Below are 16,963 nucleotides of genomic sequence, written 5' to 3' on the forward strand. Positions count from 1 at the left end.
GTTACAAACGGAATGACGAACTTAATATACCCTCCATACTTTTTTTGGTGGAGGGTATAAAAAGAAAAGACTTGTTATTCTAATGTCTGCATATACCTATGTTCATATGCAGACAATAGGATTATACAAATGGAAAGTTCTTTGGATCAGACCTCTGATAAAGACGATCTATCCTATGGTATCAATGAAAACTATAGCATAAAAGAAACAAGGAAAACGAGATATAAGCTAATTATCTGATTGATACACTTTCAAACAATGGAAAAACTCTTTTTCTCATTCTGACGATTTTATAGCTAATGATTGTTATGTATGACGTTTGCCCAGTTGCATTGAGGAAAGATAAGATCTTTTGCAACAACAATACTCAACACCTTGAGAATTTTAAATTGAAAAATGTGTTAATTTTCTTAACTTTTTGCAGGCATGTGAATTTCATTCATTCGTATAACCACTAAACGTTACAAACGTAATATCTCTCAGTGAAACGCGTACTATTTTGGAATACCAACAGACATACATAGTTACATACACATTCGAATGCATGGAGGCCTTTATGAGAACAACAAATCGATTAGCACCTCGATGATTACCTATGGATGAAGAGTTTTGCTCCACCATCGTCAACTGAAGCGATAATTCCGATACACCTCCAATCGTTATTTGCAGCAACAGCAACACGAAAGTGAAAAATAAAATAAACCGTTGAAAGGAGTCAACGACAATGGTGCTCTTCAGTGGTCATCGTTCTCACAGAATTTGGTGAGTATTGCTATTGATTCTCAAAAAAGAAAATAAACAAGAATCATTGATGAATTGGGGGTTTTGTGTCAAACATTTTTGAGAGATTTTGTTATTCATCTTAATGCAAGTGTACCCATGCACAGTGGTCGAGGTCGTATGGGAACAGCGGCCAAAAATACTTTCAGTGCAGATATCAATATGAATCTTTGGTTATGGTACATTGATGGGATAAAAATAAAAAATTTGACAAAATAGATATGGTCGATGCATGTTTTGGCATGGTCCCCTTACAACGAACCTCCCGAATAAGGGTCATTTGCCCAATTTTTGTCACATTTGTACACTATATTGTTCTGTTATTTGGCATTTTACGTTCTAAAGAGCTAAAAAATAGTCTTACTTTAAATTAATTGGAACGGCCCGCCTTCAGGTAGAGTCCCCTGTAAAGGTACCTTTAAAAATAGAAGTATTTTTTATACAAATTTTATTTCAAATTTGATTATTTTTTGTAAACAAAATGGATAATTTTTTTGTTATCAAAATAAACAATTCAATATAAAATTAAATCAAAGTTACTAATGGATATTTTTTAAATTTCAGTGTTATATAAGTAAATCAAATGCAGATTTTAATAATATAGATTTTTTATTGTTTGGTAACGTTCGCTGCCCCGTTATAAAATGGTCAGAGCTCAGAAGAAGACGGTTAATAAGATCTGTGTTTGTTGAAACACGAGAATTTTTTCGGGTATGATTTAGTCGAAACTTTTTTATGACTTTTTTTCTAGACTCCACGGCATCCTCCTATAATTCTCCAATCGATACAATGACAAATTTATAACGTCGGGTGCATGTATTAAAATTTTATGAGCTGTGGGTGGAAGATAGTGTCATACTCTTTCCAGTGCAAAGACCTTAAATTTTTCGACATTAATAGTATACCCAGAAGACAATGCAGGCAACATTATTGAACATCCTAAATTATATCCTTATCAATCCCAAACAACAAAAACATATACTATGTCACTAGCACCATAGAACTGACAAAATTGGAGCGAAGTCACTTCAGTATATTGGGCATAACATACAAATCTGACAAAATCTGAAAGTTAAATTAGCACTTCTAGCATCTTAGGACCATTACTAATGGGGTGAAAAAAATCACATTGGAGGATTCAGGGGGGGAAACAATTAAAACTTTAACTGAAATCCAATTTTATTTTCAAAATTAATCTTAAAGGCCACTCAGAACACTCACATCGTCTATATTATACACAAATACTAAACACTCAAATTACTGCACTAAAAATAAGTCAATACCTTGCCTCTCAATAATTATGCCAAGAATTGTCATTTTAAAATGTATTTAATTTTGTAATACAGATCTATTTTTACTCCACTTTTTCACTGATCCCACTGAAAAAAGCAACTAACTACATTTTCTCTTTTTTGATGCTATTTTCGAAGTGTTCCGCTAGAATGAAGCCCAGATTATTATGTTTTCTAAAAAGCTTAACCTCTTAAGAGTTCATGTGCACACATTTGACAATAAATATCTGATTTTCAGTTTTTGAATTTTGGCCAATGGCAGCGACCACTGTGCCATGGTAAGGTAGAGCTAAGAGCTGGTAAAGTAGAGCTATCAGCTGTTTACAATTTTTTTCCAAAGTGTGCCCGACTTCTGCTAATTTTGTGTATGTATTTGTTGTTTTGAAAAATGAAAACAAAATATTTTCAAAACCCATGATTGGAAGACACATAGAATTCGGCTCGCTCATTAGCCATGAAGTTGAAAGATTGAACAGTTTGGATCATGTTTTTGAGAGAAAATCCGGGCATTTCATGCATTTTTCGGGCTATACGACTCATTTAAAATTGAGGAATAATATGAAAAAAAAAATGAAAACAAATTGTTGTATATAATTTTGAATGAGTCTGCCAGGAGGCGGGCATAGCCTCAAAGCTGTATTTCTGTAGATTTACGAAGCTATTCTAACTCCTTGTTGTACCATGAGTGTACCTAGCAAGTGCTCGCTGCTCGCTACTTCGGCTTCATCTGTTCACCCTAAGCCAAACTTTTCCAATTTGAGTACATTTAGTGCAGTTCACACATTTAATACACATTTTCAGCTAGTCGGTCAGTTATTTCACTACTCGTAATACGTGAACACCTCGTAATACACATTTTAGACCCCATAAAGTACATATATTCTTGATCAGCATAAAATTCTATGTCAATTTAGCGATGTCCGTCCGTCTATCCTTTTGTCCGTCTGTGGAACTCATTCTAGCTTAAGAACGAAATGAAGGATTTTGATAAAATTTTACTCAAATATGTATTATGTCTGCAGGACTTTTGGTATTGAAAATGGGTCATTTAGGTGCACTGTTCAGTATAGCCCCCATATAATAGTACCGCCCTTTTGCGGTATTTTGGTGATTTAAGCGACATTATTCGCCGGGAATTTTTCAAATTTGGTATTTGAAGTTCGTAATGGATACACAGCCTATGACAGAAAATTGTCTGTGCAGGTCCACGTCTTCATATACCCCCTATATAACGGTACCTCTTGTATTCGGTATTTTGATGATTTTAGCGACATAATTCGCCGGGAATGTTTCAAATTTGGTATTTGAAGTTCGTAATGGATACTGCAGCCTAAGACAGAAAATTGTCTGTGCAGGTCCACGTCTTCGTATAGTCCCAATATAACGGTACCTCGGTATTTTGATGATTTTAGTGACATTATTTACCGGAATTTGAATATTGTAATGGCTTATGACAAAATTTATCTATGCAGGTCCATGTCCTATTATAACCGCAAATGCGTTCCAAATGGTGGAGGGTATTCAAAGTTCGGCCCGGACAAACTCACAGCTTTCTTATTTGTTTTGATAATGCTGTAATTAGTACTTTTTAAAATATTCAAAAATAATTTCCATTTTCTGTTTTTTTTTTTTTTTCAAATCATCATAAATCTTGTTTCAAAGACAAGAAAATATTCTTCGAATTCGATTTATGTGGGTTACTTTTGTCAGCCATAAACATTTGTTGTGTTAATTCATTTATTTGGTTATAAAACGTTTATCGTTTAATTTATGCAAATACGGTCATTGAAATGTGATAATGGCGGAGCTGGTGTTCTATTGGACCATGTCTATCGAAAAAGTATGACAGCCAGAGGTGACGTGTACTCTTGAAAATGTAGAAACCGAAACAAACAATAATTGACTACTAAAAAACACAGACAAATATGAGTGGAGAAATTTACAAGCTTCTTGCTTATAAACATTCTTCAATAGAAATGGAATTTAACATTTGTTTCTAACTTTTTATCAAACACTCTTTGAAAAGAAATAAGACGTAATTGGAAGGCAGTGCAGATATTTTGAAATATAATGTACTTATCGATGACTCCCCTTTGTCAAGTAATGGGTGAATCAGGTCCTTCTTATCCCTTAACACTACAGGGTGAGATAAAAAAGGGCGACCGCCCTTATTTTTACTTTTTTTAAATTTTATTGAATGAAAGAAAAAAATGTCGAAAATAGCATCAAATTTTAGAATAAGTCTAGTTTTGTTCTAATTGGTCACCTTAGGCACGAATTATGGCCTTCAAACGGCCAACGAAACCGTCACACGCTTCCCGAATGTTGCTCTGCGTATTTTGGTCCATTCCCGCCGAAGCGTCTGCTTGAGGTGATTGACACTTTGGTATTTTTTAGTTCTTGCACTTTACCCCAGCTCGTTTTTCAATATTTGCCGAATGGAATATTGCGATATGTTCAGCTCACGAGCCATTTTTTGGCCACTGCGACGCGGGTTTTGATCAAGTCGCTTCTTTACTTTTCGAACAATTTCTGCCGATTTTGCTGTTTTCTTCCGTCCACTTCTTTGACGTCGGGCTACGGTACCAGTATAACTATAGTTCATCTATTTTTTTTTTGCGGCTATAAACGCTGCTTAAAGACCATGACGGGATTTAAATTATTAATATCTCTGTAGAAAGCTTCACAATTACAAAAGTGTGTTTCTAAATTGTATTTTTTCAAACGCATAACGCGGTGTTACAAAATTAGAAAAATATGCTTAATTAATCCACGATCCGTATTTATGTACCTACATCTGCATGTGAGTGCCCCACTAAATGTGCGCATTGATGAAGAACGGAGATTACCAAGAACAGCGGGTAATGGAAAAAAAACATTGTGCGGAAGGTCAATATTGCGTCGCAGCTGTAGTGTCGAGTAATACAAAGATGTCGTACATCGTTGTAGCCGGTTTCTGGTAATTATATTATTTTGAACGTTTTATGGCTCTCAATTGAAATTAACTGGGCGATGACTCATCGATGGCACTCTTATCAAAATATTCTTCCAGTTTTCCTTTTTTATTTTTGCCGAATAACCTCCTCATTAAGTTGTTAAAACTTGTCAAATGAATTTGTTTTCGGGGAAGCACTTCTTCCCCAAAATGCCATTTCTACCAAATTTTATAAAAAATGAAATTTGTTATCAAAATAAACAAAAAGCACAGATTGATTTTGAGTTGGAATCAACTGATAAAGCATCAATCAATTCACACTTTCCGGTTTTATTGTCGATTATATTATCGAAGCATAAATAAACGTTCAGACAAACAGTTCCACATACAGACGAACAAACAATGGAATCCCCCCAGAGTATTTTTATTTTATCTCTCTTTTTTTGGGCATAGGTTAGTCAAAGATTTTAAATTAGCTTGAATTTTATATTTAAAACAGACCAACAACCAGTCTTGGATGAAATGGAATGAAGAAAAGCAACAGCAACAACAATAATTCTGAGAACATTTCCAATTAAAGAGTGTTATGGAATTGAAGGGGACTGGCTGTGTAGGTCTGTGGCATGGACTCAGCTGCCAATCTGGGAGAATGTGGTATTTCCAAAGAAATTCTCCATAACCCAATTTCGTTGGTCTACGAAAGTAGTAAAAAAATCAATATTTTAAATTTTTTATAAGGCGATCAAGTATGAAATTTTGATGCAAAGAAAAAACTGCTAATTTCACCCTGTCAGTGCCGTGAAACACAAAAAATTACAGAGAGCGACAAATTTCAATTTTTTCAATAATTACGGGGAAAATCCAGTTAGAAAGTATCAGTACCATCCGCCAATGTTCGTTTATCAAAATAATTGTTGACTTGCATTATGATAATTTAAATGTTGACCTCGAATGGTACCGAAGAAGTATTTTTAAGAGTAGGTTAGGAATATTTTTCATTTCGTACCAGATATTGACTATTCACTCAATACCAGATATGTAATCATTTGTGGAAAATGTTGAAATGTTCGTGAGGTTCTAGATATAGTGGACCGATATTTGGTGCAAAATGTAATGAAAATCGAATATTTATTTTCAATTTTACGCGAATATGTGTTAAAAAAATTTAACCATTTTGTGAATAAGGAACCAGAATCAGTTCACATCAGATCTCCGGTTGAGATAAATATTTCAATACAGGACGAATCTCTGACTTGTTTCACAAATTATAACAAATATAGTTGTTGAAAATTATGACCCTTTTCTGGGGGAGGTACCAGAAGGAATGGACCGATATATTCCATCTTTACCGCAGATCTTGTGTTGATATAAGTATTGGGATGCTTTTCTCCCGTTTTATGAGTTTCATGGTTTTTCAAAATTTGAACCCGTTGTGGGAAGGTGCTAGATGTAGTGCTCTGTTCTATTCGTTCTTCACACGAGATCTTGAGTTGGTAGAAAAATTGAGATATACGAAATTTGAAGACATTGGAACTCTTATTTCAAATTTTATAAGAGTTATAATTATTCAAAATTTGAACCCTTTGTGTGGGAGACACTAGAAGGAGTGATTCAACATATTCCATCTTCCCACCACTTATATAGAAAGAGATGTTGCAAGTTTGAAAATATTCGTATGCTTCTTTCGCGTTTATGAACTTAATTGTTTTTCAAATGTTGACCCCTTTGTGGGGTAGGTACCAGAAGCAGTGGTTCGATATCTAACATCTTCGATCCAGGTCTTGTGCTAGTACAAATATTGGGATGTGCCGAGTTTGAAAGTGATCGGATGCTCATTCCGCTTTTTAATAGCTTCATGGTTATTCAAAATTTTGACCCGTGTGGGGAAGGAGTGGTGCGATACATTCCATATTCATACATGATCTTGCGTTGATAGAAATATTTGGATGTGTGAAATTTAAAAAGAATCGGATACTTATTTCGCAATTTATAAGAGTTATAATTTTTCAAAATTACTTGAAGAAGTGGACCGATATAGCTCATTTTCGCACCTGAATTAGCACTGATAAAAAATTGCGATTTGGAAAGTTTGCGCTAGAGAGCTAGGGTCTAAAACCTTTGTCTTGATGAGGAACGTTTTGTCCGTATTAAATAATATATACCCTACTCTGAGGATATTAAAAAAATACACAAGTATCGACGTTTTGAAAATATACATCGCAAAGTAATCTAAATAGAGGGGACAAGTTTCTCCTCTCACTTTTGTAAATTTTCGGTCTAAGATTCCTCTGAATCCGTGTATTTTAGGTATATAGTGCCTTCGGCAATATTGAAGATAAAAATACGATTTTCGACCAAAGTATTTATGAATTTACGAACCTTTTATCAATGAACAATTTAACACTTTTTCTCAATTCGCTGCAAGTAAAAAGTGTAGAAAACGCAAGTGCATTTGGTAGTATTCATTTTAAGATCAACCCCCTAAACGGTGTTCTGGGTCCTTATGCCAAATGTTGTTATATAATGATACCCCCAGATTTAATTAATTGTAAGGGTCTTGGCCATATTTTCAAATCGATTTGGCTTCGATATCGGACCCTTTGTTGGCTCGCTTGAGGGTTAAAATCAAAAATATTTCTCTTATTTTTATCTGCAATATTGTCTCTATTTACCTAGATGTCTCTTCTGGTCTTTGATGAGGCAATCAGACAGTAAGCTTACACAATTTTATGTATATTGATTTTTTGAAGGAGGAGTTAATCACCAACAGAGAAATCCGAAATGTCAAATCTTAGCAGATTTAATTGGAATTGGAACAGAAAGCTCCAAAATACCAAATATCTAGAGGTACCCGTATATATGGATACATCAAATATCAATCATACCATTTAGAGAAGTCGACAAGAACTCCTTCAAAAGCAGTTAAAATTAATTTCTGAAGAAATAACAGACATCCGACATTTGGTTTACTGCATTGTGGCGTAGCATTTAAGAAATTTCAAAAATATAGGAAGTAAATAAAGCGGATATTGGTGCGGCCGGGCGAAACATTTTTTACCCTCCACCCTGTGGCAAAGAAAATCAGTACCGGGATTCGATATTCAAGAGAGATATTTTATTTATGAGCGGCCCAAAACTTTTTTTCTTACAACCGCGACAGAAAATTACAAACGCCATGACAGAATGAATATGACTCCCATATTGTACTGGAGGAACAAAAAAAAGCAAATATAACCACGATTTTGATGATCATAATAAATCTTGTCTACTTTTGGTGTTGCTTGCTCCTTGTTAGCTCGTTCGGCTGATGATACACCGTTTGTGACTGGCTGTCAACCAGTTATTTGTTACCTTTGAAGTGGGTTCAAATGAAATCTCTGTTGCTGGCTGGATGACTGTCTGGCTGGCGGTCGGGATGTTTTGTACGGCCGCATGCATGTTCCACAACAAATGGTTTGTTGTCCTTTATAAACGTTTTGTATACCTGTCGATGGGTACATTCCTATCGCATGATAGTTTTAAGTTGTACATAAGAGTGTAACGGTAATATAGCATAATGCGATAGGACAGGGTGAGATAAAAAAAACTGCAATAATTTAAAATTTTTTAATTTTCTTGAATAAAATGTCGGAAATAGCATCAAATTTTAGAATAAGATTAGATTTGTTCGAATTAGTCACCTTTGGCACGAATTAGGGCCTTGAAACGGCCAATGAAAACGTCACACGCTGCGCGAATGTTGCTCTGCGGTATTTTGACCCATTCCCGGCGAAGCGCTTGCTTTCATTTCTTCCCGAAAGATGTATCTTCCGCAATTAGAAATCGATATCAACCGCGATATTTTTTGCTTGCCGGACTAATACGTGAGTTTACCTATTCATTGGATGTAGTGTTAAAGATGACAACCCACGTCAGGTACTTTAGGAGTAATTTTGCAGCAATTTCGCTCTTCTCTTTAGAGAATACATTTTCATTGCAAATTTTGGCATATTTTTTCATTTATTGCCTCCGATGGAAATATTACAAAACAGAATGCATTTAAATATCGAAGATATGCTTGTCATAACAAATTCGGACGTTTTATATAGATTAACGGATATGGAGAGCTAAATAAATTGAATTGGTCTGCAAATTTGCATTTATCATGTACAGATTGCGGTTTTATCGGTGAAACAAAGCCAGACGATTCTAAAAGAAAAGAAAAAATTCTTGAAGTGTGTGAATTGAATATTAACGGGAAACTACATATTAGAAGGAGGAAATTCTGTTATTTAAAGAACGATTCGTTCATCCAGTATCCAACATTTTCCCATAGGATACAGAACTTTACAGATTTGTTCTAGAAAAAATGGTAGTCATATGTGCCGAATATCGGTATATGGGAGTCATGCGAACCGACATTTACGAAATTTTTCTTCCTTCTGAGAAAGAACACAAGTATTGCCCATCTCATGTAGTAGGGATAAAACAATCAAAATACCGTACATATTTACGAAATGATCCGCAAACACACACAGAGTGATGTAGGGTTTCATATAGACGTTTCCTCGCGAATTTTTGTCCCATTTATGCGTCCATGACCGTATGCGGGAACTATGCCAGAATTTGAAAGAGAGAGAGAGAGAGAGAGAGAGAGAGAGGGAGATTCCGGCCGTCAGTCTGTACCCTCCGTCTGTTATTTATACCCTCAACCATATGACTAGAGAGGGTATATATCATTTGATACGGCCATCCTCCCCCACAAAGGTAAAAATTTTGAATATACATAAAGCTCTAAAATCGCGAAATTAACATCCGATTCCATTTAGACTTGGCACATCTCAATATTTCTATCAACACAAGAAATGTTATAAAGTTGGTAGGGATCGGACCATTTCTTCTGGTACCACATGGCACGTTGCGATATTTATATCATATTTATTTAGTTCCGGTACGAAATGGACAATATTGGCCCATTCCTACGGAACCAACTCCATAGAGGGCCAAAGTCAAAATATATTTGAATAATCAAATATTGGCTGAGGGTATACATCTGTCGGCAAAACCGACTGATATTTTTAACTTGCTTTTATCAAACATTGACCGATTTCGGAGAATCTACTCACTCCTCCTGGTACAAAAGTTTATAATGTTCAAAGATCAAGATATATGATCCAAAACAAATTTCCAATTTCGTTTACATTTTGTATATTGGAATCAGCCTGTGTAACCAAGTTTCAGTTTTTTAGGAAAGTATAAATTTAAATTTTAAGTTATTTCACATGTTCCTATAGGTAACAAAAATTGTACGTTTTTAAGAAAACAGGTACTAAGTTAAAGGGGTGGTTTTGTCTAATTTAAAGATAGTTTAATAAGGTAATCAATGAGTACCTTGCAATATTTAAATGACACATTTGCAAACGACATCTCAAGTACACCCCAATATGCGCACAGTTTTATCCACAGATCACAACATTACATATGTACAAAAATGTTTGTTGGTACGAAAATTTATTTTGTTGTCGTCTCTTGATTTGGATGCTTTGCGCTTCTTTCGTTCTTTTTTTCTGCTCTGCCATTTTAGCCAATATCGAGTATTGTTTGGGTTTTTTTCTTTTTGTCCATTCTTGTGCAATTCAAATGAACGAGTTTTTGTCAAGTCGAGTTTTGTTTTTATTCAATATTGTGCCACTTCTGAGAAATCATAATTTTTACATTTTTAACAATAACTGCTAGCCGAACGCCAAACTTGCCTACCAGCCATCCGCACAGCTAGCCTGCCAGCCAGTCGACAACAAAAGACCGATTGTTGGCTGTGGCGGTGTGTGTCAGCCACTTGAACAGCACCATTGCTTCTCCAAGCGCCTTGAAAACATGCATTCGGAAGGAGGAGTAATAAGTCAGCTAACCAGTCAGTGGACACATATCTTGAAATTGCACAACAACATACGCTCGTTTGATGTCCGTTTTGTTTTCTTAACAACTTAGTCTTTTCATAACCGGGAATGTCAGTCAGCCATCCAGTTGTAGTCAATGATTCTTGCCTGGACCATCTAAATAATGTTTTAGAAGACGACATAAAGACAGGATAAATAAATAAATAAATCGTGCCAAACATCTCTTGCTAGAATCCACTTGTCAATTAAGCACCTAAAATTGGTCGTATTTTTCATACCCTACACCATAAGATCCCACGCCCTGATATATTCTTCCGAGGACCCACCAAGTATATACAGGGTAAGAAGAAAAAACTGCAACCAACTTCAGACTGTTGTCATTTCTAAGCCACTCGTCCGACAGCTGTTAAAATTATTCCAGTGTCCAGTATTAATCGACCGTGGCATCAGAATAAATGCCGAATACACGGTTGCCCATATTCGACGGACCCATGTTTTTTTGGGCCCATTCCAATCGAAGAGGCTTGTCCGCAGGCAACATTCTTTGCGTCAATTGAATTTTGTACGGGAACAAATTTGGGATGTTCTTGGGGACCTCTCAACACTGGCTCGTACGGCAGCGATATTCTCGGCCGATCGCCTTGGTCGACTTTTATTTATTTAATCTATTAGTCTATGGATAATTCCTTTTATATGGCATCTTCGGATTAGAAAGAGCCTTACCAGTCGAAAATGTTTCGTATAAACGCTTAATGGTGTTCTTAGAAGGCGCACTTCTCACATTTTTTAATGTTTTAAAAGCACGTTGAGTTTTCACATTTGACTTCTTCTTTTGAATGTAAATTTCAACTATTTCAGAGCGCGTGTATTGGTTCATGGTAAAAATCAGCTTGGACTGACGCTTCAAACGCGGTATGTCATTAAGCGATGTGACACCTCTGTCAAAAGTTATGGCGTTGCCAGATGGGTCCGTCGAATATGTACAAAATATCGAAAAAATATTCTGGAGGGTGTATTAAAGCCTTGGGCAAGCAAACATTTTGGCCGCAGAACCAACGAACCCAGCACGCGCCACCCAAGAATGGTTACAAAATGAGGTTCCTCGCTTCATTTTCAGCGCACAATGGCCACCGAAATCTCCGCATACTAATCCGTTGGACTATTCTGTCTGGAGTATTTTGGAAAGCAAGGTTGGCACTAAAAAATACCAAAGTGTCGATATATTTGATTGAACCCAATAGCATGAGATATATTTCGCAAAATTTTAGATGAAGCTTTAAAATTTGATACAAATCTTTGGATTACATCCAGAATTATTAATAAAGACAATGGGTCGTATAGGTACACCTTTAGGAATAGCTTTCCATGTTTTCCATTTAATTTTGCCAAATTTTGTGTTCTTATTATGGAAAAACGCTATTTACAAAAAGTATATCAATATAGGTTTAGCTTTTGGCAGAGTCGGTATACAATGATATCCCCTAATTCTAGTTATTGCGAGAGTCTTGACCATATTTCGATTGAGGATTTGGTATCTCTTGTAGGAAAGATACAAAGCAATCGGGTCAAACCTATAGCTTAAACGATCGTGTTTCATTTTTTATTTCAACTTCCTATTAATGTTCCTAGGTACGGACGTATTGGACGCTTGATATTACTACATACAAGCGTAGTTGTTCCCTCGGTTTCTATGGTGCGGACTCAAAATCGCCATTCTACATTGTGGAATAAAACATAACATTTATCCGTTTACAACAATCAAAAGTTGATCTTCTTCATAGATGACTTTCTTAGCCAATTTAGGTCATTTTTAAATATCCTTAGTTTTTCATATTTCCCATAGTGCCGAAAATTTATAGAGTTTTGTTTGTCTATTGTGTAAAATCGGAGATGTAAATTCTCTGATTTGGCTTACATTGGAGATAATTTTTGATTTTTGTAGATGTTTTCGCGCTTCTCGTTAAAAATATTTGCTTCGAATTTCATTCATCATTCAAATGTTATCGATTACGAGTGGCAGCATTTTATAAATAATACCATTTAATAAAAACAGAAAAAACTCGTCCCCAGTCTAAAAATAATCCAAGTTAGTTATGTCGTTTTCTTTTAAAACATTCGAAACTATTTTAAACCCGACTATCAAAAAAATATAATGAGGAACTCATAAATAGTTTATGAATGCTCTGACAATGTCATCTTGGCGATATCAGACATAATATAAAGCTACTCAAGAAGTTTATAGCTTGTCGAATGCTCTTCATTTCTCTTGTTGTTTCCTTTTTTTTTTTGTTTCAAACCAATTCGATCCGAGAGTATCCATCATTTTATTCGTCTTTCCTTGTTGTTTGTTTTGTTGTGTTTTTACATTGCCATTCAATGCCGTCGTTGGACAATGGACGGCAACCCGTTCTTGACTTGTGCTGCCAATCGTATGTGGGCATAAATAAATCTACGTATTCCTGCCGTTCATGGTGGAGTGTGTTCGTTCCATCGGACATGTGTACATTAGGATGTCCCAACATGTGCGAAAGCAAAAAGCTAAAGAGTTGCTTCGCTTAGACGAAAGTGGTGAACTATTTGGTTTTCTTCGGTTGGCCACCAGAACTCAAGCGCAGACCACGGTGATGGTGTGGGCCGCCATAACATGCGATGGTCGCTATCCGCTAGTATTAATCGACCGTGGCATGAGAATAAATGACGAGTATTATTTCGAAAATATTTTGGAGGGTGTATTAAAGCCTTGGCCACGCAAACATTTTGGCTCCAGAACTTGGACTTTCAAACGAGACTCAGCACCATCGCACTCAGCACGCGCCACCCAAGAATGGTTACAAAATGAAGTTCCTCGCTTCATTTCCAGCGCATAATGGCCCGATACCAATCTGTTGGACTATTGTGTCTGGAGTATTTTGGAAAGCAAGGTTGGCACTAAAAAATACCAAAGTGTCGATCACTCAAGCAAGGGCTTCGCCGGGAATGGCCTAAAATACGACAGAGCATCATTCGGGCAGCGTGTGACGGTTTCATTGTCCGTTTGAAGGCCATAAATCGTGCCAAAGGTGACCAATTCGAACAAATCTAAACTTATTCTAAAATTTGATACTATTTCCGACATTTTTTTCAATAAATTTTACATTTCAATAAAATTAAAAAAAACTCTCACCCTGTATGGGAGCTATATCCAAATCTAAACCGTTCACTATAAAAGTTAGCAGAGGTTGGGGTGAGCATTTTACGGATGTGAGAATTTAATGCATTTTCTTCCAGGCTGAATTCGTTCGTATGTGCCTAAGACCATTCAATTCGGGCTTATATTAAAAATTTGGTGCTCAATAAACTTGAAATCGGGTAAATATGTATTTATAGTTGAGCTATACCCAATTTTGAGCCGATCTCGATAAAATTTGGTAAAGGCATTCCTGAGCTGTGTTTGATATATTTCCCCGAACATCATTATTACGGAGTTCATATTGCGGATTTAGAGGACAAAAATAACAAATCGGATATATATGAGAGCTATAGCTATATCAACCACTCTTATTTCTACCATCAATTTGGTCGTATATACCAAATTCCATCCTATTTGGACTAATATTACACATTTTGTGCACAATAAGAGGTAAATCCGATCAATAATAAATCAATAAGGGGAAATGGCTTTACCCCGAACTAATTTTTCAATATTTGCTGAATGGAATATTGCGATATGTTCAGCTCACGAGCCATTTTTCGGCCACTGCGACGCGAATTCCGATCAAGTCGCTCCTTTACTTTTCGAACCATTTCTGCTGATGTTGCTGTTTTCTTCCGTCCACTTCCTTGACGTCGGGCTACGCTACCAGCATCACGGTAACGAGCGATTGTACGAGACACAAAAGATTTATTCTCATTTAAATGCTGGAGTGCTCTAACTATAGCCACTTGTGGTTTTCCAACCAAATATAAAGAAATCACGCTTGAATACCAACATGAATAACTTTTTTTTTCTGGATAATTCTCACCAAAATGCTTTTGTACGCTTGTAAACAATATAATGAGCTGTCCTGGAATAATTTTAACAGCTGTCGGACGAGTGGCTTAGAAATGACAGCAGTCTGAAGTTGTTTGCAGTTTTTTTCATCTCACCCTGCATATATAATTTTTAATATAATCCTTCTCGAAGTCAAGTCATGCACTTTATAGCAACTCTATAATAAGAAGCTTTTTTTGGTAATGAGAATTCTTGCTGGGAGAACGACTGTTTTTTGACATTTTCATTGTCACTTGATGACAGATTCGCAAATAATTACCTTGTATGACAAGCTGTTTTAGAATAAAGGAATGGGAATTATATTTTGTATATAATTTATTGATGCTAAAATGTAATTATTTCATAATGATATTTGTTGCTGGAGAAATTGCATTTGATTAAAGAATTGAAATTTTACTTGGAATTTTTACTCCCTATTTTCATTCAAATAATTGCCCGATCTTATAGAGAAGTGAAATATGAAATGAGAAATTGTATTGTACAATACACTTCATATTTTCCTAAAACAATATTCCCCCATTTTATTGAGGCACTCTAATACATTTTCATAAATTGGTATATGGATATGCGCCAGCATTTTTATTCGGTCTCAGATTACTGGGAAAAAATTAAGATATCTGGGAATTGTTATTTTGTTATAATTTCATGTATGGTTATTTTCGAAAAAAAAATACAAAACAAAAAAAAAAACTGAAAAAACTGCCAAAAGAAAAGGAATAACAATAACGATGATATACGGTTGGCTGCCTAGTTATGTGGTTGGCTAAGTTTGGGAATGATTTGACACATCTTTAAAAATAAATGTCCATATGAATGTACGTATGTATGTATGCTTCTTTGGTGTTTGCACTCCAATAGGCTAGTGTGGAAAGGTCTTGGGGTCTATTCTACACCACAAAAAAACGCAGCCACTATTTCACAGAAGGACTCCATGCATGATTCATTTTGAGGGAATGGTATTTTTCCTCTGCAAATAATTAGCGTTCCCAGGAAATATTAAATAGTTGGCAATTATCAAATCATTTTGTAAGCAATGATAGCAGCTAAAGAGATTTAGATGACATATATTTTAGCATCACCAAATCAACTACATATGTGGATTAAAGAGAGGAATCTACTCTATAAGGGTTTTTCTTAAGAAAAGAGAATATTTTTGTCACCCCTATTCTAATAAAAATGTCTACATTTTCATATAAACCTGGAAAATCGTATATAATTATAAATAAGTGCTGGTGTAAATGAGTCGATTTATGTATGTCAGTCCGTCCATCTGTCCATTTATTCTTGTGAACAAAATACAGGTCGCATTTATTATCCGATTGAGATGAAAGTGGAAAATGTTTGTTTGTAATTTATGGACTCGAAAACCGCTGCACAAATTGTCCTGAAAATTTCCAAGTACACTACAACATTGCCTGAAAGTAACATAGGCCATATAAATTTTTGAAATTTTACTTGGAACTGGAGATATAGCATCAGAATCGGAGGTACCTCTTTTAGATTTTTTGCACATATCTATTGATCGATTACAGATACAGTCACCAAATTCGCTTTTCTCATGGTCAGCTGTTCCTGGCATGTTCACGCGTTGGTAGACGGAGTTTTTTTTTGTTTACGCATAAAAGTATTACAATAATTACGTTTTTATACCCTACACCACATAGTGGTAAGGGTATTATGTCTTTGTGCATTTGTTTGTAACATGGAGAAGGAAACGAGATAGACCCATAGTTACTTTTGACAACCTTCATAGAATCACTTTCTGAGTCGATTTATGCATGTCCGTCCGTCTGTCCGTCCGTCCGTCTGTCCATGTATTCTTGTGAACAAAATGCAGGTCGCATTTATTATCCGATTGAGATGAAATTTTCCAAGCAATATTTTTTTGGCCCAAGGACGAACCCTATTGAAATTGGTGAGAATCGGATCAAATTTAGATATAGCTCCCATATATATCTTCATCCGATTTCGGGTTAAATGTGCACCAAATATCCACTATCAGTCCAAATTACCTGAATTTTGGCACACCCAACCGAGTTCGGCTTTGAAG

The 16,963-nt window shown here is 35.6% G+C and overlaps 1 protein-coding gene across 2 annotated transcripts in view; it reads left to right on the forward strand.

Annotated features, from left to right (window-relative positions):
• Window positions 1-16,963, forward strand: part of LOC131802584 (cytokine receptor-like) — a 73,970-nt gene that overhangs the window by 24,441 nt on the left and 32,566 nt on the right. Inside the window, exon 2 of one of the 2 annotated variants that reach the window (XM_059122914.1) lies at window positions 425-762. In XM_059122914.1, the coding sequence (XP_058978897.1) occupies window positions 725-762 (38 nt within the window). In that variant the 5' untranslated portion in view covers window positions 425-724. The remainder of the gene's footprint in view (window positions 1-424; window positions 763-16,963) is intronic. The other variant, XM_059122915.1, reaches the window with a different exon arrangement.

This window comes from Musca domestica, unplaced genomic scaffold (genome assembly GCF_030504385.1).
Source record: "Musca domestica strain aabys unplaced genomic scaffold, Musca_domestica.polishedcontigs.V.1.1 22, whole genome shotgun sequence".
Classification (NCBI taxonomy): domain Eukaryota; kingdom Metazoa; phylum Arthropoda; class Insecta; order Diptera; family Muscidae; genus Musca; species Musca domestica.